Source organism: Ooceraea biroi, chromosome 6, assembly GCF_003672135.1.
Source record: "Ooceraea biroi isolate clonal line C1 chromosome 6, Obir_v5.4, whole genome shotgun sequence".
NCBI lineage: Eukaryota > Metazoa > Arthropoda > Insecta > Hymenoptera > Formicidae > Ooceraea > Ooceraea biroi.
The window spans coordinates 11,521,853-11,548,622 of record NC_039511.1 but is presented as its reverse complement, the minus strand read 5'-3'; the positions used below and the strand labels follow the sequence as shown (position 1 = coordinate 11,548,622).

The 26,770-nt window shown below is 37.3% G+C and overlaps 4 protein-coding genes and 1 long non-coding RNA gene across 6 annotated transcripts; 4 read left to right on the top strand and 1 right to left on the bottom strand.

Moving 5' to 3' along the window:
- Positions 1–10: 10 nt before the first annotated feature.
- Positions 11–976, top strand: LOC105284140. The gene is made up of 2 exons (XR_894814.3): positions 11–828; positions 928–976. It is a non-coding gene; the product is annotated as an uncharacterized LOC105284140 (long non-coding RNA).
- A 74-nt stretch (positions 977–1,050) lies between these two features.
- Positions 1,051–2,374, top strand: LOC105284139. 2 transcript variants are annotated; one of them, XM_011347431.2, is made up of 3 exons: positions 1,051–1,253; positions 1,463–1,586; positions 1,745–2,374. In XM_011347431.2, the coding sequence occupies exons 2-3, from the start codon at positions 1,482–1,484 to the stop codon at positions 2,156–2,158; spliced, it is 519 nt and encodes a 172-aa protein (XP_011345733.1). In that variant the 5' UTR covers positions 1,051–1,253; positions 1,463–1,481; the 3' UTR covers positions 2,159–2,374. The 2 variants fall into 2 exon arrangements, with proteins under 2 accessions (XP_011345733.1, XP_011345731.1); XM_011347429.2 differs by having other exon boundaries at positions 1,401–1,586.
- Positions 2,375–8,303: 5,929 nt separating this feature from the next.
- LOC105284138 lies at positions 8,304–10,729 on the top strand. The gene is made up of 2 exons (XM_011347428.2): positions 8,304–8,506; positions 9,057–10,729. The coding sequence occupies exons 1-2, from the start codon at positions 8,495–8,497 to the stop codon at positions 10,173–10,175; spliced, it is 1,131 nt and encodes a 376-aa protein (XP_011345730.2). The 5' UTR covers positions 8,304–8,494; the 3' UTR covers positions 10,176–10,729.
- Positions 10,730–11,996: 1,267 nt separating this feature from the next.
- LOC105284137 lies at positions 11,997–14,800 on the bottom strand. Its single transcript, XM_011347427.3, has 3 exons — positions 14,634–14,800; positions 13,822–14,007; positions 11,997–13,424 (listed from the first exon to the last, which is right to left on the bottom strand). Exons 1-3 carry the CDS (start codon positions 14,692–14,694, stop codon positions 13,207–13,209), a joined length of 465 nt encoding a protein of 154 aa, XP_011345729.1. The 5' UTR covers positions 14,695–14,800; the 3' UTR covers positions 11,997–13,206.
- A 9,703-nt stretch (positions 14,801–24,503) lies between these two features.
- Positions 24,504–26,217, top strand: LOC105284151 (4-coumarate--CoA ligase-like 3). The gene is given in 6 exon segments (XM_026970765.1): positions 24,504–24,977; positions 25,050–25,224; positions 25,336–25,587; positions 25,719–25,745; positions 25,748–25,941; positions 26,053–26,217. Coding segments are annotated over 6 exon segments (1,056 nt in total). The 5' UTR covers positions 24,504–24,734.
- The last annotated feature ends 553 nt before the right edge of the window (positions 26,218–26,770 follow it).

Below are 26,770 nucleotides of genomic sequence, written 5' to 3'. Positions count from 1 at the left end.
AATTTCTTTTTTAAATCCTATTTATTTTCGTTTCTTTTTATAACATAGCGAATGCATTGTAAAAATAATATATATGTTTAAAGAAACAATCACATTTGCCGTTTATGCAACAGCTGTATATTATGTACATACGTTGCGCGTCGTATCTATAACATGAAGAAATCCTCCTGAAAATGTATTTATTTATCAATTAACATTCAGAAGTTTTTAATTAAATGTAATTACTTTTGCATTTTTTACATTTCAATATATTGAATGTCGGACTTATTCGCTTCTATTTCCGTTTACACTAAAGTAAAGTTCATGTCTCATTATCTTGAACGAAGTTTTGCTTGAATATAAAATATATTTATAAAATTATTGTTTACGAAGTTTTACATATTTTCTATTGAATCTTAGCACTAATCATCTGTGACCGTTACGGCATTCGATATGTTAATATTGTATAAAATGGCATATGTGTACATTCGTCGTGTGCGCGTGTGTGTGTGCGGGCGCGCGCATGCGCTTATAATTTATATACATGTATATGTGTATATACATATCAGAATAGGATATAATCTAACAAAATAAACAAGGTGAGAAAGAAGGTGAGACCTGTTTTTAAAATTTGCTTATCAGAGCAAGTTTCTTGCTAAACACATTAGTATCGAATTGAATTCGCCGAGAAGTCGACGAAAATATATTGTATAGATTAGTATCGCATAAAGTGTTACAAGAAAGAGAGATATTTGAAGTACTATAATTGCAGAGGATAGAGACTACCCTAGATACAATAAACGTACTGCATGATACGGATTATTATAGCTTCTAAAGACAGATAGAAAGGTGAGGTTGTTAAACACGATATGAATATACATGGATGCCTGTGTTTCGTATTCATACATTAGTTCTACTAGTAACATTAACACTTCTCTCTGGTACTAGTATTAGTAGCTAAACTAGCACAAGGCAGTACAAGCAGTTCCGTCAAAAAGAAGTTAAATAAAGTTGTCTATACCAGTTGCACTCATTCGAAATGCAATACGGACAGTAAAGAGTTACACTCACAATCAGTAACGTCGCAGCGATAAAAAGGGATCATCTTGCACATTTCTGCCACATCATTTAGAGTGCGTCAGTGAATACTGAAGAGTTCAGTCAAGAAGACCAAACCTCTTACCTGGAAACGTTAACGGAACATTACAAAATAATTATAAAATCTCTGATTGAGTTATACTAGCAAAAAGCTGCTAAATATAATGGAATCAAAAGTAAGTTTTTATATGCATTATACTCTTTTTTACTCTTTTAGTAAGCGCACGATATTTAAAATGCAAATGAATTAAAATGACTTACCACTGATTGGTTTTATTTGGTTTTGATTGCATGTTACTGACTAAATTAAATTTTTAATAAAGATTAATAAAAGGTGATCTTTAATATTATCATCGCAACGATACGCGGAACTGTGAAATTTAAGGTCACTTCGAGTTGGCACGATGGATAAAAATGGCCAAAAGGTGCAATCAAACCTACGTGCGATAACAGAAGGAGAAGAAGAATACAACATAGAAAATAAAGAAGAAGTAGAAGAAAAAGAAGATGTAAATTAATAATATTTTTTTATTCATATATTCTTTTAAAGAACTGCTATTAAAACATTCATAAAATAGCGGAAGCGTAAACTTTATAACAATATATAGGTACAAGTCGGATATATGTTTCTATTGAGTTGCATCCTGTATGAATTTATCGTTTCCAGACACAAGCTGATAATAAAAAAAACGAGGAAGTCATTGCAGTACACAAACCATCGTATTCCAAGACTTATTGTCGAACATCAATTAAGACAACTAGATTTGATTATCTTTGGGAAATTAATTGCTTCTCCACTTTTTCTAAAAGTATGCGTGACTTATATTCCGTGCGATTTCCAAGTTCAGGGAACTATCAAGTTATGATGAAAGCTAATTCCTATCAGAAAATAGAATTTCATCTACTTACTAAAACACTAAGTAAGGGTATGTATCATTTGTTCAAAGTTTATCCAATAACAGAAGAAAAAGTATTATGCAAGTCGTATGTAGGTGATTTAAAAACAAAAAAATTATGTGAGATCTCAGAATCGTATTTTCATTCTTTGCCTCAAGACAGACAAACTTACGTTGTGTTTTGAGTTTGAAGTTTTTGATGAAATTTTAAATACGTTTAATTACATAGAAGCGCCAAAGCAAAACATTGTGACAAAAAGAAACGGTATAATAAATTTGTGTCGCGAACCTTGTAAGACAGACCGGATCACATTTGTATTACAAAATAAACGTTATCATTTACCTATGCAATTATTATGCTCTTATGAATACTTTAAGAATATATGTGATTTAGAAAAAAAGGAAATAGAAATTAATATTGACCCTTTTGTTTTTGAAGAGATGTTACATTATATTATAACTGGTAGGTTGTCACCCACAATATCATTCGATGCACTTAAAACCTTAATTCAAGTATCTTATACATACACAATAAAGGATTTGTTATTAGAATGTGAAGAACATTTGATACAGGACGTTAGTATTACCACCGTCATAGATCTATTCTTTCTTGCATCTTCAATTGACGCAGACAATTTAAAAGCTTATACAACAAATTTTTTTAAATTTTACTTGAAAGAAATTGTATGTAGGGTGAATGCACCGTCTGTGGCCATTGCACCTATTTTGGCCATCTTCGTCATTTATTAAGATTTTCTAAGTTAGGGTTGGCTGTAGTGCGCAGCAATTTATATAAAATTGTATAAGATATATTTATATATTCATTTCGTGATTGCTGCGTACTACAGCCAACCCTATAACTTAGAAAATCTTAATAAATGACGAAGATGGCCAAAATAGGCGCAATGGCCACAAACGGTATATTCACCCTACTTCAGAATTTCAAAAGCTACCAACTGACAAGTTAGAAAAAATATTTACTTCTTTTGTTAACATTAATATACATACAAAGAATATAAAATTTTAAAGGACTTTCTATTTAGAGAGTCAAAAACTAAATTTTTGTACAAATTACTCAGTTCATTTAGATATAATCAAGCCGAGAAAACTTTTCCGTTTCTTTTCAACAAATACTTGTGTATGTTAAAAATAATTATACTGAATTTATATGCGGTATAATATGTATAATATTATATGTATAATACCATTAATTTTATTTCTAAGTATTTTTTTTTCTAATTTTATTGTATAATTTTGTTTCATAACTTTTAAGTTTTTAAGTTTTTTAAGTTTAAGTTAACATAAAGCTTCATAACAAACACTATATCAGTAATATTGTAATTTTATTGTAAAAATAAAAATTTGTAATTCTAAATTTTAATGAATAATATTGTCATACATAAAAAAATAATTAAAATAATTAAAAAAGTAAGAGATAAAAATATAAGAATTGATAACTGGTATGTTATGTTGATATACTGATATAATGTTGATATCAATCGAGCATTCGTGTATATAAAGATAAACGCTTTACTATTAAATATTCTTTATCTGAAAAATAGGAATTTAGATATCTTATATTTTTTATTTATTTTTATTTTATAAGCATTTATAATTCTTTTTTATTGAAATATAAATATACAAAATTTATATATAATATATTAAGTATGTTGTTACGTCACACGACAAATAAGATTAGATTGTTAGAATTAAAAAGTTAATTTTAGAATCAAATAAAAAAAAAGTGAAATAAATAGTATATTACGAAGTAAATCGTCTCTCTCTCTCACTCCTCAAAATACTAATAATTACAACTATTTATACATCCCTACCCATACAGCACATAAGCTCCCAGTTTTATTGCAGGAATGTTGCAACATTACAAGTTGCAATGTAATTTTGCAGAGATATTACAGAGATATACAATTGCAATATTGCACCGAAATGATCCTGCAAAGTTGTATGCGTTTTCGCTCCGCACCACTAGGTGGTGCATATGTCAAGTTCTTACTCGACGTTAAGATTTAGCTTCACAGTTATAAAAGTACGTGCCTTGGCATGATAATTTTTCTGAGAATTTTTGTACTTGCGGCAGAGGTTCCCATGGACAACGTCCACGCACGCCGCAAGCATCTGAAGTCATTAAATTTGTCCATTTAATCATAATTAAGTATTAGCTAAAAAACAGATTACTTTATAATATTGGACCAATATAAATTACTCTCTTTTACTATACTATTATATTTTTTGCAATGTTTCTGGGAGCACACATTTCAATGTTGCTGCAATGTTTCATTGCAATGTTTCCTAGGGCGGACATTTCAACGTTACTGCAATGTTGCAGCAACATTGCAGAGACATTTCGCAACTTCCATGCAATATTGCAATCTTTCAATGTAAGATTTCTGCAACGTTTCTGCAATCTTTCGGTGCTGTATGGGTAATGACATCAATAAACGAAGATGAAGATGAAGAAATGTGCTTTGACATAATATTTATTTATGAGTGCATTTCTCGAAAAACAGATTGATATCTATTTTATTCAGAGAAAAACACTCAACTTTATGTGATACATTTTACAAATAAAGCTACATAATTAAAAGTAAGTAATTATAAAAAAAAGCCACCGACTAAGATAACAATAAATCTCACCAGAGTTTTAGAATAGTTATTAATTACAAAATCAGTACTTGTAGTAATACAAATACTATACGAGTGAATATGTATACTGGCTGTCCCAACCTTTTACCATGGCAGATGGATTACCGATTGTAACTCTGGTTAATTTAACAGAACATAGATGACAGTTGCTTGGATCGACCGTGATGTACACTTAACTTGCTTGTACAGTTTGTTTTTATTGTATAAAAAGAGAGGGCCTTGGCATCGCCATCCGGTCAGCGGTTACAATATGTGGACTTATAGTATCGACCGAAAACTACAGCTGGTCTCGCGCTAAAACTACGACATAGCTGAGACCCCACACGCTCCGCGGCAAGCCCCGGCAATCGTACCAACAAAGCCCGCCGCATAGCACGCAGGATCCCAACCCACTGCCTCCATGAAAAAAGACATTAGATTTCCACGCATGTGCGGCGCATGCCGCGCGACCACGAATCCCACTTCAAGCCACCCTCGCTCAACGTTTGATCCTTCGACATGCATGAACATCCCGATAACCGGTCATCGTATCGCATACCCAGCCGCGGGAAAGACAGGACGGCATATCACGGTTTGCCTCGAAAAAGCGTACTCCGTCACCTGACGAATAAGCCACTCCGCGATACGCCCCCCTGCCCCCTCCTCTACTTGCGCTCTATATTCTATAACGGAAGCTTTTTGCAACGACGATGAGTTGGGACTATTGCAGCGCTCCACGTTTTCTACCTCGCCGATGAGACGGGAATGCGCGCCCTTCACGATTGACCCGATCTGGCAGAGTCGACGCATTACTACCGCAAGGCACAGTTCTTGACATTCTCGATTCGTCGGATTTACAAACTGCATATACGCATTCGCGCGATGCCAAGCGAAACCCGTAACAATAGGGCCTGTGTTCTTTACAGCAATTATATCAATGGAACTGAGTTACTAATATCTACTTGCAAGAATATATGGGCACAAAAAGACCCTCAAAAGGGAAAGCAAACAAACAGAACGTACGTATAAATATTCGAATAAACAGAAAATTAATATAACTGTAAAATTACCTAACGCAATAACAAAAAATAAACGAACATATATACTAGTGCTAACCAACGACTATAGATACAGCACAACGTACTCAACATACTCGTTTCCGCTCTTCCTTACAAACGTATATCACTGCACTTTGCACGCTCAAATATTCAGAGTTATTGTCGAAATAAACTCTGCTATCGCGTCTACTATACACGGTTAGAGTCGCAGAGGGCTTGTTCCACGCACAAGGGACCGCATCGGTATTGGCTGCGAATTACGGCAGACAGGGCTGCACGCTCTTGGTCAAACAAAGAACACTGCCAAAACACATGGTTAGCCGTCTGCTGAGCCCTTGCACATTCACAAATTGGCGAATTAACAATGTCGTGGCACCACAAGCTCTCCGCCAGGGACGTATGATTGGCCCTAAATCTATTAATAGATACAATACTTCTTCTGTTAAGATGAAGCCCGTGGAACTAAGGTTTCCGTCTGTTCACAAAAAAATTTTTTAAATAGTAGGTCCCCTTCTGGTTACCAACTTCACACGCCCACGCATGCAGGCCACTATACATATCCTTCCTCCGTAGAGTTCTAAAGTCACCACTCGGGAGGAGAAACTCACTGTCCACTCCCGAGAAAACTGCCTCTTTGGCCTCACAGTCTACCCTCTCGTTCGGGGAGATGCCCATGTGTGCCGGAATCCAGTACAACTGAACCTGTCCCCCCTCCCGCTCAATGTTACTTATCTCGTCCAGAATTTCCCAAATAAGGTGATTTCTATTCTTCTTTCTGTTCCTACACTGGCTGAGCGATTTCAAGACGCTTCTGGAGTCAGAAAAGAGAAGAAGCTCTCGCTCCGAAGACTCCCGAAACAGTCGGAGAGCCTTAAGGATAGCCATGGCTTCGCAAGTAAAAATTGTGGTGCCGTGCGAAGTCCGGTACCGAAAACATTGGTCAGCAGACTCGTCGAAGACCGCATACCCCGCGAAAGGTAATCCATCCGACTTGGAGCCATCCGTGAACATACGAGTCTGATTTACGGACCGAGGAAACAACTTCCCAAATAGCCCAGATGGGCACGCGTCCCTCCTGAGAATTTTGCCCTCCTCGAATGAGACGCTCGGAGCGAGCGTCTCCAGATGCTGAGGGAAGTGGCAATGCAAGGGCACACTCGAAGGGTGCACCAGGTGAGCGTAACGGGTCCAAACGTTAAAATCAATACTAATCAGTGGAGCCTGACGCCTCAAGACATTCACCGGATTATCCCGGAATTCCTGCAGTCGCTCCAAGATAGGAATAAGAGCATGCTCCGGGTCACTTAATGTCCTACCTATATAACACATCCCTAGGTAAGTAGCTCTGTTCTTGAAAAGTGGCTCGCATGCCTCCGCGTATATCACATTAAGAGGAGTGCTCTTCCTATAACCCATGGCGGTCCGAAGAGCTCGGTTCTGAAGAGTCCTTATTTTCACTTCTAAGCATCGCGGTAAATTACACCAGAGAAAAGAGCCGTAATCCAAGCGCGACCGCAAAAGACTCCTGTAAATTTGAAGCAGCAGGGCTGGGCCGGAACCCCACCAAGTCGATCTTAAAAAACTGATAAGTTCAGAACCTTCGCACCACGACCGCAAGCCTTCTCTACTTGCCCGTTCCATTTTAAATTATTCTGTAGTGTCAGACCGAGGAATTCTACCCGCGAACCGGCCCGAACCGTGCAGCCCCGAATTCTGAGAGCTGGCAACACCCCGGTTATAGCTTTACCAAAAATGCAAAATTGTCTTCTGGGGAGCCAAGTCTAACCCGAGACCCTCGAGCCATATCGCCACCGCCTCTATACATTCCTCCAGCTGACGCAAGAACTCGCGCCTATTTCCACCGGCCGTATAGAAACAAACATCGTCCGCGAATTGAAGAGTCCTAATCAAAGGAAAATTTATCAACTGGAACTCTAAGTCCATTATATATATCGTGTACAAAATGGGGCTCAAAACGCAGCCCTGGGGGAGGCCTTTATTCGCAGTTCGCATACAGTCAACGCCATTGAAAACAAAGTGGACCTCCCGCTTAGAAACTAGATTATAAATAAATTGAATATAGATGGGGGGGGACGCCCAACCGCTTCAGCTTTTCTATAAGGATGTCCCACAGGACGTTATCGTAGGCTCCTTTTATGTCCAAAGAAACCGCGCCTGTCTCTCTACCTTGACACCAATTAAGCTCTACGTCTGAAGTGAGAATAGCCAAGTTATCCTGACAAGATCTGTTACTCCTGAATCCGAACTGACTTTTAGGGAGAAGACGGTGTCTCTAAACTTGCTTGTACATCACGGTCGATCCAAGCAACTGCCATCTATGTTCTGTTAAGTTAATCAGAGTTGCAGTCGGTAATCCATCTGCCATGGTAAAAGGTTGGGTATATGTAAAACTAGTAAAACGTTTGCCGCGCCTCTTTCGTTTTTCCGCTTTTCCGTTTTTACGTGAACTAACGTATTTTCGATCAAAAGGGCGTGTTTCGTGTACTAGTATTAGTAGCTAAACTAGCACAAGGCAGTATAAGCAGTTTCGTCAAAAAGAAGTTAAATAAAGTTGTCTATACCAGTTGCACTTATTCGAAATGCAATACGGGCAGTAAAGAGGTACACTCACAATCAGTAACGTCGCAGCGATAAAAAGGGATCATCTTGCACATTTCTGCCACATCATTTAGAATGCGTCAGTGAATACTGAAGAGTTCAGTCAAGAAGACCAAACCTCTTACCTGGAAACGTTAACGGAACATTACAAAATAATTATAAAATCTCTGATTGAGTTATACTAGCAAAAAGCTGCTAAATATAATGGAATCAAAAGTAAGTTTTTATATGCATTATACTCTTTTTTACTCTTTTAGTAAGCGCACGATATTTAAAATGCAAATGAATTAAAATGACGTACCACTGATTGGTTTTATTTGGTTTTGATTGCATGTTACTGACTAAATTAAATATCTGTAAATGAGGAGGCATACTTTTTCAAAAGAATCACAGAGAAATTGTAATATATATTCAGTTGAATGCATCCTATACTGTAAGAAGGACAATTTGTGTCGTGTCACTTTTATTTTCTCCTCTTTTCATACCTAGAAATATATAAACTATGTAATTAATTGTGTATCTAGGAATATTTAGATCATGTAACTATGTAAATATTTGAGCATGTGCCTTTAATACAATAATTTTAGAAAAATGAGATCGCAAAACTGTGACATAATATTTAGAAAATTAAAAAAATATATTGCCTGCATGTCATGATACATCTTTGCAAATCTATCTCGTTTGGTCGGTTCATCTTTTTCGATTGCGATTTATGATATGTTACATTATTCGAAGAAGAAACATTAAACACATTCAACATTTTCAGGACATTTCTAAATTAGAAGAAATGTTAGATTCAGATGATGAGGTTCATCTATTAAATGATGAGATGGAAAATGTACCCATTACACCTTCGTATTATAAGAGTTATTGTCGAACACAGTATACCAAGAATATATTTGACTACACTTGGCATCTGGAGGATTTCGCTACACTCTCTAAAACAGAAACAAAAATTCAGTCGGCAGCATTTTCTGAAACAGCTCAATATACATTTGAGATACGATTGTTTCACACACCACCTTACTGGGATGATACTGTTATAAAATTTTATGTATTTACTAAGGAACCATTTCAAGGTAGTTGCGATGTATTTACGATTTGTAGGGGCAAAATGGAATTGTTGATTTCGAAAGCCGGCTATATAGAGAATGGTTCATGCATGTATGAAACTATAGCGAGCTCATTGTTAAGGTACGCAAATGGAGGAACGCTTACATTGAATTTTAGGATTACAGTTCTTTGCGATATTTTAACTAAGACTTTACATGTGAAGTCAGTACCATTGAATACCGTAAATAATAGCATGGAGAACCATGAGAATTTAATTAGGATAAGTTATTCACCATGCGTCATTTTCATATTAAACGAACGTGTAACGTATAAAATATCAAAAAATTTATTACGTGGCATCAAAAGTTCCTATTTCTCGTCGATATGTGAAACATGTCAAGAAGAAGAGAAAAATGATATAACAATAAGCCTAAATGTACCATCTAGTAATGATTTTCGAATGATGCTAACATTTATCGAAACTGGTTCATTACCGACATCAGATTCTAATGTTCCAACAATCCTAGAGTTGTTGAACCTATCCATCGCATACGATGTAAAAGATCTTCAAGTTACATGTGAAAAAGCTTTAATACTTAATATTACTGTTGCAAATGTCCTCCACATTTTGAACATTACAATGAAAATGTCGACAAGTGCCTTAAAAGAACATGTAATGGCTTTTATAAAATTTCACTTAAATGAACTTAAAAAAACCGCAGTATTTAAACAACTCCCGTCATCATCATTGAAGGAGATAGTAGAAAGCATTGCAGAATATAAAATAGATATAAAATCCGTACCAATCAATGCGCGTTCAGAATCTTCATAGAATCTTTATATTGAGAACATTAATTATTTAGCTCTTTTTATGATGTAACGATATATATTATGATCTCAAGTATAACTAAACTGCTTCAGTTTTTTCTACAAACATGCTTATTATAAATAATTTTGTCGCATTGTGTGCATGTATACTAAGATAAGTTTATTTTAGTTTAAGAATTTAGTTTAAGAGTTTATCTACTTTATATGCACAAAAAATACAATAAATATCGTATCTTTTAGTTTTAGTATAATAAGTAAGAACCTATGCCTATATATGCATATGTATGTGTGTGTAAGTTTAAAACAAGTCAAGTATAGTTCGTGGCATTATTTGCGCATATAATACATACAAATTGTTTATATGTAACTTAATGTGAAGTTGAACAAGTTATTTTAATTGTTTTAAACTGAAGCAAACTGGAAATTCTCTGTTATGGTATTTCCTATCTTTCTAATATCGTAATTATAGTTATCTAAGATAAGATTATAGATAGATAAGAAGATAAGAATTATAGATAAGAAGACAATAAAATAAACTTTCTACTTTTTCGACAAAAATTTGTTGAATTTTCATGTTTCATTCCGTTAAAAATAATTACTGATGTAGCTTTTCTGTGTACGTCAACATTAATTTGATTTCGAAGTGTACTTTATGACTTTATTATGTAAATTTGATTTATAAACTTTTAATTTGCTAATAAATATTACTATATATAAATACTTTGACTGTATGTTATGCAATTTAATTAACTTAAATTTGAAATAAAATAAATTTCACAGCATCTATAGTCCCAACAAGATCTGAATTCTCAGTCGATGGATTCTTGATTCATGTTAGTATTTCCCGCAAGAATTCCTGCCCGATATGTCAAATGCCAAGGGATCCCACATCCAAGACATTTAAGACGCGTTAATTGCATGACGCACCCGAACAGAAATTCAAGTCTACCCTCTGAAGGACGTCGTTCTCCGGTTTACACGCGCAAACCTTTCGGTGTCGTATCTCGAAGAGGATCGAGAAGGTGATAAGACTTTTCTGAAGTATTATCGGCCGCCACCGTCGCCGGTGCCGTGCCGCCAGGCAAAGACGATCTTAATTATTACACAACGCCTTGAGTAACGAGGGTTGGCACGTGGTGACGGTAATGCATGAGAAGGGCCTAAATAGCCGGGAGCATTGTTGTACGTATTGTACGAGGCGCGCACGTCGGATCTGTTGAGGCATTAATAGTCTCGCGTGACGTAATTAACCCGCGGCCGCCGAATTTCCGGCATTACAGCGTGACGTACGTCCAGGAGGGTGTCCTCGGTCTCCTTGATACCGGAAGAGGCATCATCCCCGCCGGTTGCGAGCGTACGTCAGCCGCAATCCCTCTTTGTAAAAGGGGGATCGAGAACTACCACCTAGAAATTTCGCGTGTTTAACACGCCTATCGGTAATATACGACAGATAAGATGTACAAAGAACTATATGTACTTGCTCGGCGATGCGTTTAGATATTATATATAATGTTTAAATAATTGTATTGCGGAAGACTTGATTTGTCCCTTATAATATTAGATGCCTCTGTGTGAATGTAACCAAATTTACTTCCAAATTTGCTTTCAAATATGTATTATAATAAACGTAACAACTTATATCGAATTTTATCGATTTATATCGACATTAATTAATAATGTAACTATTCGCATATTTTCTTGATTGTATTCGTCAACATTTATTTAATAAAATTCTTGGAAAAGAATATATATATTAATATGCATTTTTATGTGAATTTAGAATATATATATATTTATTTGTACATAATAAAAATATATATAAAATTAGATTAAACATTAAATATGTATATTTATCGTCAGTTATAATGCGTTTGTACATAAAAAAGAATAAAGTGATCGAAAATTTAGATAGGTGAAGAATTTAAAGCGACGATGCGTTAAGCTGCACATGAAAAAGAATAAAGAAAGAAAGAGTATCATGTTTGTTTTAATAAATTAATTAAATCATGATCAAAAGTAGCGATATTTCGTTTACAATTGTAGGTATAAAGATATATTATAGAATTTTTCGAAGATCTTAAAATTGAGATTTTTATAACTTTTTCTTTTAATAATATTTCTGCTGTATTAGATATTCACGCGACTTAACTCATCGTTGCTTTAAAAGTCTGTTGATATATTATTCTACTTAAATTATCGAAGGTGATTGAACAATACTTTTGCATACAAAAAGGGCACTTTTTAAATATTTTGAATATCTCGATAATAAATCTGTGCTCTAAAATAATTAGATAAAAATATCGAACCGTTCTTTTCATGCTAATTATTGTTCCAAATCCATTTTGTACTTTCTCGCATTTCTTATATAAAATCCAAAGTATAATTAACAGATCTAGTATCTTAATTTACCTCTCCTTAATTCTCTTTAATGAATTAATCATTTTATCTCAATTGCATTTTGAACAAATAATGTTATAGCATTTCTTAACAATACTAAATGGACGGATACGACGCTTAAGTTATTTACGTAAGTGAGAATTCGAGAGATTCAATAGATTAACATATCGTACATGGACGGACGTGTTATTTACCATATCTACACGCTGGCTCGGAAAACGGAGCCAGGAACACAAGTGTACACTGGCAACTTCGGAGTAGATTATGGCTAGACGCAAATTTGGAGCCTCGATTCCACATCAAATACAATAAAAATTCCAAAAAACAAATATATTACAAGTAAATTCTCTGTTTCTTATTATTTAAAAGTAGACTTCCAATTGAGAAAAATTTAAGGAAGAAAAGTCGGGGGAACAATTCAGGAGTCATGATTTCAATCGAAATTGCATTAAAAAAAGACCAGCTTTAAAATCCTAATAATGCATCTCTCATTATTACTGTCTTCTTCACTCTAATCTTTGACGTTATCTAAACTACTCTCGTTTTTATAAACGACAAGGCCTCCACTATCGATCTTTTCCGATCAATGTTTCTACTTTGCAGTTTCTTAAAAATACCTGAATATTTTGAAAATTTGTTCACTTAAAGTAAAATAGCGTAATCACGACGCCGCATGTCATGAGGAGAAGCGTGGTGAAGGACACCAGACTGGATGCTGCGTTGCACGCGTCCTCGGAGCAATAACATTCCTGCCAGTAAACGCCGTTCTCATGAACTCCCCAGTTACAGACCCCCGTGACCCCTGTACTGGCGACAGAGGCGCATCGTCGGATCACCTGTCGCCACCTACCATCCCCTTGAACATTGCCAATCAGTTCTTTCATTAATTAATTAGCTCTCTCAATTTGTCGCTCAAGGGGAGACAGAAATCTGTTTCTTTCATCGTCTTTACAGTTACAGTTGGAAAACTAATCCACATTCCTATTTAATTTTACAAATAAAGCTTTTTTTGTGAAAAAAACATTGAAAAGACATTTTTGTGAAGTTTTTAGCTAAAACAAAATCTGTGTTTAATATTCAAAGAAATTGATACTTTGATCACACCAATTTTTTTCTTTAAAAAAGAAGAAGAAATGTTTCACTTCTGCAGGATTATTAGACAAACAAAAATGAAGATAATTTTACAATGTATCAATTGACGGTCAAGATAAATGAAATTGCACTAGATATTACTTCAACGATTCCACACTTACAGATGAAACCGCGCGGGCTCTGCTCGGTGTATTTAACGCAAAACGTGCCAGGCATGTGGGATTCCTCGCTGTTGCACTCGATCGGCACGTTCCGCTCTTTGTCGAATGTCCTGTAGGAGCCGCAAAGGTCCTCGCCATCCGGATCGGTGTCGGAGCTACATTGGAAACAGCGTATCGCTCCGGTACCTGCACATTCCAAAATAACACGTGTGTTAATCGCAACGTCGAGTAAACCCGAGACGCCGAAAGTATCCGGTTACAACAATCAACGCAAACTCCAGGGGAATTAATCGCGGCGTTCAGAACGTATCCAATTACGCCAATTGAAGCGAATCAAGACTTCCTCGATTCCTAACCTAGACGTATCTGGCTCACGAGAAATATATGCCTCCATACCATGTTTTTAATCATTTAATCCGTACGACAATCGCGGATCTCATGTTGCTTAATCCGTTTCTATTTTTTAAAATAAGATTGAAGTGCAGTACATTCCTACGAAAGTGCGTCTACTTGTATCTATTTACGTCCTACATTTTAGGTTATAATTTTACATTTCGTTAAAAACACGACGCTCGAGCGTATTTCCGGACAGATTGGAGTCGAGGAGCGTTAAGGAGCACTAAAGCAACCTATATGACCGTTAACGTCATTAATTGTCGTAACAATTTTCCAACGCCCATCCGTAAACAATCAAGGGTGGAGGTTGGCTTGGTCAAAATGGTGACCGCAGCCGCACCTGTGTCAAGACGTATTACGGACACGTGTTTTTCTTTTGCCGTTTAATCCCGAAATTCTCGTTTGAAAAGTCTCACCTGTCGCGGCGAACAACAACAAGAACGCGCACAACACGCCCGCGTTAGCGTTACGTATCATCGTATTCCGCCACTTTCTATCTCGGACAATCCTTTCGGAGCAAGCGAGCACGTTCGTTCACAACGCACCGAGCGCGCACTGTACGCACCTGACGTCATTCATTGGGCGTAACTCTTACGTAGCGAGCCGATCACCCTCCTACACAAATCCCCCTCTCCCGCTCTCGCCAGTGGCGGAACGCAGCACGGAGGGCCCTGAATGAAATTCGCGATTCCTGCTGCGTTATCGCCGGAGTCACAACTGGATTTCATCTCAACTGGCTCTTATCACGTTCGCTATCATGTTATATGATGGTGACTTTTTTATTTTATAAAATTTATTTTTTTATTTTATTTACACAAAAACTAATAAAATCTGATCAGTATCAAGAATTAAAAAACTGTAGGGTTGTCTATAATGAAGATTTTCTTGATGATGTTAAGATGAGTTATGATTAAAACGAGATTCAAGTTGCTAGATGAAGAAGCAAATAAGAAGATTGAAGAAAAAGATGTAGCAGAAGATAATTAAACAAGTTGATACAACATGGATAGGACGAATCCAAGAATTCCATAAGTAAAAGATTCTACTGGCCAAACAACGTGCACAAGATAGACAGAATTTAGACAGAATAATCATTAAAGTTCTATAAGAAATGATAACCACATATATTTATAAGGGTTGACGCACCAAAGAATTGCAGGAAGAAAAAGAAGTATTAGAACTGGTCGAGAAATTCACCATTGAAGAAACGACTTGATAAAAGTAAGACAGTTTGCAAAGGATCGCAGCATTACTAACAAAGTCGTTCAGCCGACACAAATATCATCCCATTCACGTGGCTAAAGTTTTCGAATTAAGATAAGAACGTCGTGAGCTTGTGTTGCGCTGCTCTTCAGGGGTGCCGGAAGTGGAAGTGCCACTCTTGTGTATTTCTCTCGACGAAAACGCAGGTGAAGCGGTAATAAGAGCAGACAAAAGATGGTATTGCACACCGCTGAAAATCGTGAACGAACGTCGTCTCCAGGGAGCACTCGTCGCTGGACTTGAATGTCGCTCGATCGTGTCTTATCTGCTTCGCGTCAGTCTTGGAATGTTTCAATTTGTCCATGTTTATGTTGCGAGCCACATTAATAATGTAAAGAAAAAATACAAAACCACAAACTGAAAAATAGATTAATGAAAAAAGTTACACTTGTCTTTGCTTCTTATTTGGAGCAATCTGTGTTATCTTAAACGCTTTATTTAGTATAAAATGACAGAAATACTTTGCAGCAGTTCTTCCTTCTGTGTAAAATGCAAAGGCACCAAAGGAAATATACAAATATTCTTCTGCTCGCTGTAAATGATATTGTACATATAATTTTTATAAATACTTCATAAATATTTACGTTGCAGAAATTGTGTACTTTCTGAAATTTTACATTTTGAATCTTTGTACTTTACTTTGATAAAATTATACTTTTAACAGATTCTATCTTTAGAGCAATACTAATGCGCGTTACATTGATACCTTCGTCCTCTTCTTCCAAGCATAAAATTCACGTTCCCCGAATGTATTTTCGAAGTCTCAATATCCTTAATCGCACAGGAGGCTTCAGATCATTTCTTCTCAATCTCGCTACCAATCTTCACCCACCCCTGTTGTGAAAAGACGCGTTTGGAGCCGCTGATCGGAATTGTCCCGTGATTGGAAGTAAACTCGATCCCCGCCGCAACCTTGACACCCTCTCTTCCTATGGCGTCCGCGCGCAAAACAGATAGCCTCGGTAAATTATTCAAAACGTACCCCGTATGATCTATGAAGGCGCCCCTAAGCTTGGCACCGGCAATCTATTCTCTCTGCTAGCTTCCTTCCTCTCTCTCTCTTCTTTCATCCCTCCGACTAGTCTGTCCGTTCGTACCGCAAAACTCACCCCTTTCTGACGCTCTCACCCCTATCCATTGCCTCTTCTACTTCCTCTCTCTCGGTCGTGCTCTCCATCTCCCTCGTCACTTTGCTACCTCAGTTTCCTCTTCATCCAGTAACCCCGCTGCTTCTTCTCATCCGGCACAGCATCCCCGGGGGAATTCCGACTTTTCTCTGAGAGCCACCACCGCATTTATCCCATCCAGCGTCCCCAAACGACGAGCTTACAAAGGCGGCCCAAAGGAATCCAATAAGTCCGATAACGCGCGAGACTTCTGTGAGTGTACACAAGCTGGTTGACTATCCCGATAATCGCCAACGTATTGGTGCCATCGACGCAAACGCGTTTCGACATTAAACAGATGGATTGATCGATCGATGGATGCTTGTCTTTTTATTTCTAGATTTCCAAAGTTTTTTATAAGTATGAATGAAAAAGGAATTTACAAGTTGAAAGACTAAAAAATTAAGAATTGGTATTTCAATATATCTAATACAATTTAATAACAGTCAGTTAGTGATTTACGTTATTAATATTGCATAAATTAGTGTATTATTGATATAAAGATAATAACACATTACATATGTACTAATATTTTAATACGTTATCATAATTTGGTGTTGAAGATATTATTACTTTGTAACAAATTTTTGGAATATTCAACAATTATTAATTTCAAATAATTTTCTAATAAAATGCCATAAAAAGAGAGAAGAAAGTATAGAATTTATTACCTACATTGTTATAACTACAGGGTGTCTGACATAAGGCAAAAAACCTCTCGCCCACAGGTAGATCTCGTTAAACTGAATTAAAAAGTCCATTTTGCAAACAACCACGTAAAATTACGAGTAACTAAGTAAAGAAAGCTTCGCTAATTTTTTCGCAGGACATTTTAACTCAGTTTGACGAGATCTACCTGTGGACGAGAGGTTTTTCGCCTTATGTCAGACACCCTGTATATATGGTACAATCATCGTATATTACCGTATTCAAAAAGAACATGAAGGGTTGGCATTTTTGTCGCTCACAAAAGCTTTGAAATGCTTTAGCATAAAATGACACACAACACACTTGCGTATGTGCAGCCAGAGGAAAATTGGCGCGAGAAAATGGCAAGCTCGATATATTACACCACGTCGTGAATTCTTGTTCCGAGGAGTGAACATCACGTTTCTTGAAGACGGAAGGAACATGCTTTGCACATACTTTTCCATCGCAAACCATCGTACCGCTGGCAATATTCGCTTGCTCGCGCAATCGTTTCGCAGTGAAATGTTTTCACGGATAATGTTCTGTCATGTATCGTGATGCACGCGTCGCGTGCCAGCGAGTATCGAAAAACTTCTGACTTTCTGTCGGATATGTATTTCAACTACCTCGCCGATCTGCTCGAGTATATCCCGTGAGTCTTTTTTTTCGCTTTACCTGAGAATGAAAGACTACATGGAAGACTACAAGAGAAAACGAAGTGAGCACATTTCCACTGAATTGCATTTGATTTCAATTAAAGATAGAAGAAAATTAAATAATAGACCGTCAGAGGCTCTTGGAGATGAGTTTTCGATTTTAATAATTTCGTTCGGGAAATAAAAAAAAATATCCATAAAGCATTACATCGTTTCTGGTATATTCTAAAAATGGAATAAAGTATGATCAAGGATAACACGTTCGATTTTATTATATAGCGCTAAATTTTTTTTATCAAGGGGAACACATTTCTGAGGCAAAACGTAGGCGAGATAGACTGAAGAACCACGATTATAAGATCGTCATTGCAATTTGCTTCGTCGTTATGACATCGCCGGCCTGTCCACGCTATGTAGTATCCACTTATCCGTGAATACGGCGGAACGCGACATTTGCGTTTATGCGAGGGACACATCGATCCGTTGTCGTTCCGCCAAATACTATTCCATCGGAAAACGATAAAGAGGCGCCCCCGCTTGCACCCCCGATACCCCTCCGGTCCCATCCGGGAAACTGCAAATCGATGGGGGTGCGTATTTTATTTAAATTCGTGCGACGAAGCGAGGGCGAGTGAGAGAGAAATGGGATAAGAGCGAGGGAGACGGAGCGCAACGCAAATTTGCAATTTCAAAATATTCCGTCGAATCTACGAGCGCGAAAAAGGGAGCGCGACGGGTTGGGGGTACGAGGGGATATTGGGTGGGATTTAAATCCCCCTCGCGTCGTCCTCGTTCCGACGCAATTGTTATTTTAATTCGACTTTTTGTCATTAGCCTGCCGCTAATTCGGCCGAACTCGCCGCGTTTCCATAATGCTTCCTTATTGCCGTCTTCTCTCTGTCCATCTCTTCTCTCTTTTTCTCTCTTTCCCTTGGCCGCGGTCTCATTAAAACGATGTCAGATCAGCGGTTGAGTGCTCAGACGTCTGGAGTACATACAGCTTCTGTCGACTTGAGAGCGAAAAAATTACTTCGTACTCCATACCGAGACAAACGAGCTCCCATCTTGTCAAAAAATGTGCATTTCTCCGATTTGGCAAATTAATTCACGGCGTAAAGCAACTTTTCAATATTGTTGTATAAAGAAACATTTCTTGCTATGAGAATGTGCAGAATATCTTGATTGTTCTCAATTTTCCTTTTAATGGAAAATGAATAATAAATCGGAAGAGATAAAAATTAATTCATACAGAATCTATTGTTTTTTTAATGAAATAATTAAAAGTTAATAATTAAAAGATTTGAACAAATGACTGATAATAAATGTACCGGTCATGAAATACTGAGAATATTAATAGTTAAGTGTAATCGATGATACAAATACTCCTTCTAACATGTAATACTACTACTCCTATGAATAGTACTAATACAATAATAATCATTTCTAATTTAAGGTTTCATTTAATATTCGTTCTACTTTTTAATTATAACATCAATAAAATATCAATATGTAAAGCAGAGCATCAGATATAATCCAAAATTAAAACACGTTTATCTCTCGATTTATAATCGTTTAATTTTCATGCTCCAGTTTTTATTCAATCTCGAAATAACTATCGAAAATTTCAATTTCAATATCTATTCGGATGCAAATCCGAATGAAAGTGGCGAACGTGTGCGAATCGAATAAGTCCCTTTACGTCCCTTACGTATCCTCGAGGTATCGTAAACGGACGAGTGGATGAGGGGCGCGCGACTGTTGGGGAAATGAAGAAAAATAATGCATCCGGCCGCCGGACAGACAACGACGCCGGCGCGTCGCGATGACGGGGTGGCGGCGGCGGTGGCGGTGGTGGTTACGCTCCTACAAAAGCAATGACGACGTGGCCCGAGGGCGCGTTGAATATTTCATAGAATAGCCACCATGGAGAACCGCGGTGTTCGACCCGTTCCTCTATAAGCGCGCCGTTCACCCTTAAGCCCGCGGCGCACGGTGCGGAAGGGCACAGGCCCTTTTGTCGCGGCCGGGGATTGCCCTCCCGCGCAACGTGCTTCACACACGTGATACGCAGTCATGCTGAATGGCAAGAAACGACGTCGACAGAAACGCGAGCGACAGATATTTTCCGCCGCAGGAGCGGTACCGGAGAATCAGCGACACCGGAAATCGGGAACCACGCGTTCACCATCCCATCGCGGAGAATGCACGCTCGAGAAATACCTCCCGAGATCCTGGCGCGCGGGATAAATTTTCCTTTTGATCGCTTTACCTTCCCGCGTACCCTGTTTTCGCTGTGTACCTCGCGTACGCTTCCGAATTAATTCCGCGCACGCCACGTGTGCAGGATATCTTATGTGCAGGATATCTTATGTTCTCCTAATTTTAGATCTCTTCTATTTTTAAGGTTCTTCTCTCTCTGTCTTTTTATAATTTCACACTTGTATAGTAAGCGATAGGTCGTGAACATCCGTGCGCTAATTGCGTGCGATAAATCAGTGTTTCTCTTTTGCACCTTCAGATTTGTTTTCTGGATTATCATAGAAGAAATTACTACTCTTTCTCTTTGCATAAAAGATGATTAAGTATAAAGCATGATATGTGAATCTTAAGGATACATTCATCTTCCGATTATCGACTCAACTTTGACATCTCGCGACGTTCTGATTTACGAAATATTTACGGAAATTTCTTACTCGTTACTCACTCGATTCAGTTATCATGGACTTTCTGTTTCAGGACAATTTTAAATCAATCGTAATGCTGACGCACTGCAACGTAATTCACGTAATACCAAACATAAAGCCAATCCTATCTCAGGTCACCGAGATAGCACGCGCCACAACTCGCAGTTGCAATGAAATACCTTGTGTGTGCCAAGGGCTTTATTCTGCCGCTCTCGCTCTGAATCACATGCACACCAGTAAAACGAGAATGTATACATATGAGAGGCGCACAGAGAACGGAACCGAGCGGAAACGCCCGCTCGTAACGGAACCGAAGCGGTTGTCGGGGAATTTGCAATTCCCACCGGGTATTCTCGGCCGTTCTCGAATTTTGGAAAATTCCATCGTGAAATCCCCGACGGGCCGGTTAAATCGTGCTACTTATGTCGATCGACCACGTAACGAAGCAGTTAAATCTCAGCGTTTAAGATTACATCGCGATTTGGATCTGATTGATCCGTAAGATCGATCGTATCGATTAGTAGTATCACGTGATGTACGTAAATTGAACTTTCGGGAATCTAATCAGGAAGCTATGCAGATTCCTGAGCAATTGTACACAAGATCACAAATGTCTCAAAATCAGAATCAGAATCAGATATGCAACAGTTACACAAAAAATAGAAAACTTAAAATTAATTAATTAATGTGAATAAATTTTCCTGAATTAAAAATATCAAAAAAGTAAATCTCGTAAGTGAAAAGTCACCGCTTTGCGATTTTTCCGCGAAACTAGATGAATATGAAAATTCTTCCGTTTGGATATTTCTCCAACTCCTTTGATATCTCTTCTTCCATTTTCAGTTCCCATTATTATTTACTCGAGTTATGCTGAGACGAACTTTTGCCTAATCCTGGGCTGCAGTCTTTTGTCCGGAAACGTTGGATTTTTGAGTCCAACCCCGATCCCTAAAAGTATTGTCAAAAACATAATCCCGGCTGCGCACCTCGGAACGAATTTCTCGACATGAAAGAGAGAAAGAGAAAGCAAGAGAAGACCCACCCTGTCACGGACGATGTTTTTGTCTACCGACCGAATGGCAAACGAAAGCAGCGGCGATGTTGGCTTAAAAGTTGCGCCATGCTTCAGGAAACGGCTTCCAGGACGCCAGCGGGAGTGGCTACACACTCACCCATTTTCCCCGTGCAAATCTCGTGGTTTTTTTAAACTTCGTTACCGGAATCTCGCTCGAGTCCGGAGCTTCTTTTTAGCGTATTTTCCTCATGAATGGGAATGAAGTCAAAGTTGGCGCGGCTAATAAACCGACGAATGATGAAGCCAAATAATTGATGTATTCCATCCAGACTCATGCGACCATATCTCCATGTATAATACTTTTGATATCAGGTCAAGTCGCGGCCATTAGTTAGTTGGCGTTTAGGCTCTCCTACTCGCGGTTTCCACGACTTGTTGGTGAAGAAGTCGGATGGCTGTGACGGCCGTGTCTCGGATGAACTTAGTTGAGAGTAGAGTAGAGAAGAGTAAAGTCTTTATTGCACTGGGATAAAAATTCCTTAAGTACAAAGATTAATAAAAAAAAATAAAATTAAAATACAATACATTGCTCTCCCCAAATAGAAAAATGATAAAATTAAAAAGGAACCAAAACTAAAATCTAAACAAAAAAAGAATAAAATGCAATACATTGTTCTCCACAAAAGAAAATTATAAAATTATAAAAAGCAACTAAAGCTAAACTAAACAAAATAAGATAAGAGTAAGTAAATAAGTAACGCAGGCGAGTTAACCAGGATTACTCAAGATTACTCTTTCGCTATCGTGATCGTGGTATAGATTTATTCGTAGAGCTGTAGAGGATAAAAGAACGTGAAGTTTTGATTGAACTCATGTTTTGAGACAATACATTCTTTCATCTCCAAACCAGCTTTTTTCTAGTCTTGGAAAGACAGATACAACTGTCAAAAATGTGCAATATATGTCACCCATAGATAAAATTGTTTTAATATTAAGGAAAAAACATACTGCGTTCTATAAACGGAATTCTTTCTAAAATGATGAAAAGATTGATATATTACTTCACGTAACGTGCCGCAATTCAGGATCCATTTTAAACCATTAATCCCATGAACGTAACCGAACGCTAAGAAGTATCGACATTTTGGACACATTGCCAGCAAAAGAGTGAAATAAAAATGAAAAGTTCGATCATCGCGAGTTGCCTTTTCGATTATAGAACATCAGATGATCATACGAGAACGCGGTATAATTCATTTCGGTTTCGACGCATGATTTGTCATCTGTCCGATACACAATTCGCGCGCATGCACACGCGCGCATGAGACGAATAGTCGAGGAGTGAATATAAATTTTCTCTGTTAAAGAACTTGACTTATCGCATCCAGCTGTTATTAGCCGATATGAGATAAAATTAAACAGCATTTTTTCTCGCGATACGATTTTCTTCCCTATTCAAAAAGACAGATTCGATCGAAATTGACGAATATCGGGCTATCCCTAAATTGTAAAATTTCGAAGCGAGAACATTAATAAATTTTCGGTAACATTAGAAATTAGCGAAAGTTACAGATACACTGAGAAAAATATCTAATCGGATAATCAATTACATAGTAACAAACGGATATATTCGATTAAATTGTATTAAGACAAAGAAAATGATCAGACATATAAAGATAAAGGTAATTGGACATACCATTATTCAATCGGAAAACAAAATTAACAATCGGAAACTATTTAATCGGTTACCCGATGGTTTATCTGATAAAACTTTTTCTCAGTGTAGAAATATCAATCCGGTGTATTATGATTCAGGTTCATTATCGTCGCTCACTCAAAACAAAATATTTTCAGTTTCCGCAAGGTCGCTATATGTCGCGATATCTACAAGTCGACAGACGTTAAACTTCAGTTTCGTAGAAAGCACGGTGGAATATAACCGGCGTTATCATTCTTGACTTTACAATAAGACCGCTTATAATATTAATAATTAGTAATGTCGTCATCTGACGAAACCTCAGGCAGCTCGGACATACAACTTCCGGTAAGAGATCTGTATCAAATAAGACACGATAAAATTTCTCTAGAGAAGTTAGGAAAATGTATGGTAGGAAATAATAATAATAGTATCATGCGGCTTTTCAGGATGCACTCTTTTCGTTTGTCGTACAAAAGGATGAATTGTTAAGTAGTTTCAATTCCGTAGAATTGAAATCCGAAAATATCGGGCATTATATTTTGGAGTCATTCAAATGTGCGCCAGAATTCATTGGTCAGGTAATATAACATGTTTCTAGTGACTAAATTTCTTTCGCGCATCGCATGAGAATTTGAAAAAGAAGCACTCGTTAACAAATAACTGCGAAAGTGAACGATCTTGCTAGGCTAGATTACTTACGTTCTATTAGTTTTTAATGGCATCATGATACGCGTGTATTGGACACACAGGTGGATGCCAAGACCGGAAGAGAAACTACATTCCAGGAGATGAGAACGAAAAGTATAAAATGCGCAATATTTCTAAGGAATATGGGTGTTAAGCAGAACGACGTGGTAACAATATGTATCTACAATCATATAGACGCCTATGTACCGTACCTGGCTTGTCTGTACATCCGTGCTATCGCGGACTTATGGCACGAAAATTATATAACAGGTAGGAATGCCACAAATTTTTGTTCCAAACCAGGCCTTCGGCTACATATCTTCATGGTAGAGACACATGCGCGCATACGCGTATGTTATATGTATGTACGAATTAGATATATTTATTATATGTACATCTATATGTCCGGATAGCTACAGGAGACATAAAACCTCAAAAACTTCTGAACCTAAGAAAGCCGAAGATAATTTTTACCAACAGTAGATTCTTCTTTGCCTTCAAGTATTTAACAAATCACGAAAGGATACCTGTGAACATCGTGACCATCGATAAATACGTGCAAGGTCATTACTTTCTCAACAAAATCATAAACGAGGTCGACGATGAGATCGACCGATTCTCGTGCACAAAGTTAGCAAACCAGAAACTTGTGCGATCATGATGTATTCCCCCAGCACTAGCTATTACGGCAACATTAAGCTTCCTCATGTGATATTCTCATATCCGACGGGCGGCCAGATGCTCGAAATGAAAAACAATACCATCGGTATGTGGTACGCACCCTTCTGTTCGTTGCACGGTCCGTTCCTCACCGTGCGCGCTATACTCAAGCAGGTGACGGTGATTAAGCCCAAGAAATTCAAAGAGAAGAACATGTACAAAACTATACAAAAGTACAAGGTGTGAGAATCATACAGAACCATCCAATCACTGACGAGAACGTATGAAAGGAATTAAGTACATCTGTTTCAGGTGAACTGGATGTTGCTTGAGAGCGAAATGTGCAACAGGATGCTCTTCAACGTCGACGTCTCGGTGTACGATACCTCTTCGTTAAGGGAAATCGTGTGTGATTCAGAGATCAGGTATCAGGCTTATGTAAGCCTCATGAACTTATTACCACATGTTGCCATCATTAAAGTATATAGTACGTACATTGAAATATATAGTCGTATACTCGTCGCGTGAAATGATGATGATCAACGATCAATAGCAACGATTCAATATCGAGAAAATCCGTGATTTCGAAACGTTCTAGATATGGTACAGGCAGGCGTAATAGCTTGCCAAAAAAACAGCAGCAAAGTCGGATGTAGCGGTTATGTAGCGCCATTGATGAAAGTTATAATTGTCGATACGAACACCAGGAAGAGATTGGGTCCAGAATCACACGGTGAGATCTGGTGTAAATATCCGGACGTGACATCAAGCGACGGCACAAAAGTTAACAAAGGAAACATAGAGTTTCCATATTTCCCCACCTCTAGGGACTGCAGACGTATAATTAAGGGTATGTTACAGTTATTCTCATTTATTATAATTAATCTTATGTAACTGCGAGTGCCTTACGAAATTACGAAAGTCTGGCATTACGCAAATCACTAACAAGAAAATAATGGGTGGAATGATATAACAATGTAGGGTGGTATTGCACCGGAGATTGGGGCTACTTGACAATGACGGCGCCATTTACGTCATCGACAAGCTCAGTCATCTTATGTGGAATAAAAGTCAGCTCATCTCGTCGACAGAAATCGAGGCTAAAATAGAAGAACATCCGCATGTGATAAAGGCCTATATACTGATTAATCCTAAAGATAAGTCTTTCAAATCGGTGCACATTCTGCCATCGCCAGAATTAGAGGTTTGCAGAGCTAATATTTTATATATACATAGTTACTATATAACACTATAAAATTACTAAGATCAGACAAATCCATTTATGAAATGTTCATATTGTTACTATGTGTTTTAGGAAAATGATTTGGTCCAATATCTGCAACAATGTCCGGGCTTACCTCGTGAAATAAACAAAAAGAATATACACTATTTCGATAACACGATACCGCATTTGCCCAATGGTAGAGTTGATAAAATGGAGCTTGAATCACAGAATCTTACATTGGATTACTTTAGGTAGAAAATTTGCTTGATATGTATATATATGTGTATATATGTATATATATATATATATATATATATATATATATTTGTTTACGCATATGTGTATTAGGTAATACACGTATAAGTTATGTGACGCGGAATTACTTAATACTGAATTACTGCACAATTCTGAGATGTCTCTATTATAATAATAAAAACACAACACGTATCTATTATTACACGTATAAGATAACCTTGTTTTGCAAATGTAACTTATAATGGGACTTGTACATAGTTAACACTGTATAACGATAAAAAATATATTTCTAGTCATTCTTATTTCTCTGTACACATAATAATTATTATATTTGTCTGTTACTTCTTTTCACATGTGCACTATAAAAAATAACATGCATTACATGTATTAAATATATTTGTTACTAAAATGTTACTGATTTTTTTTATGACAAAACGCCAGTGATTGAGAGCCTTAAATGTTTGATTACTAATGCTGAAAACCCTTTGCGTTTTGCTTCTCCATTTCTCAACTTTTTTTTGTTTTGACGCATTTTAGTGGATTATTTTGCACC

Coding starts and splice junctions, on each gene's coding strand:
- LOC105284139 (XM_011347431.2), top strand. CDS start 1,482: ATGGATAAAAATGGCCAAAAGGTGCAATCAAACCTACGTGCGATAACA. Junction 1,587..1,744: donor AAGTAGAAGAAAAAGAAGAT/GTAAATTAATAA, acceptor TATCGTTTCCAG/ACACAAGCTGATAATAAAAA.
- LOC105284137 (XM_011347427.3), bottom strand. CDS start 14,694: ATGATACGTAACGCTAACGCGGGCGTGTTGTGCGCGTTCTTGTTGTTG. Junction 14,008..14,633: donor GTTGTTGTTCGCCGCGACAG/GTGAGACTTTTC, acceptor TGGAATGTGCAG/GTACCGGAGCGATACGCTGT. Junction 13,425..13,821: donor GAGCCCGCGCGGTTTCATCT/GTAAGTGTGGAA, acceptor GCAATGTTCAAG/GGGATGGTAGGTGGCGACAG.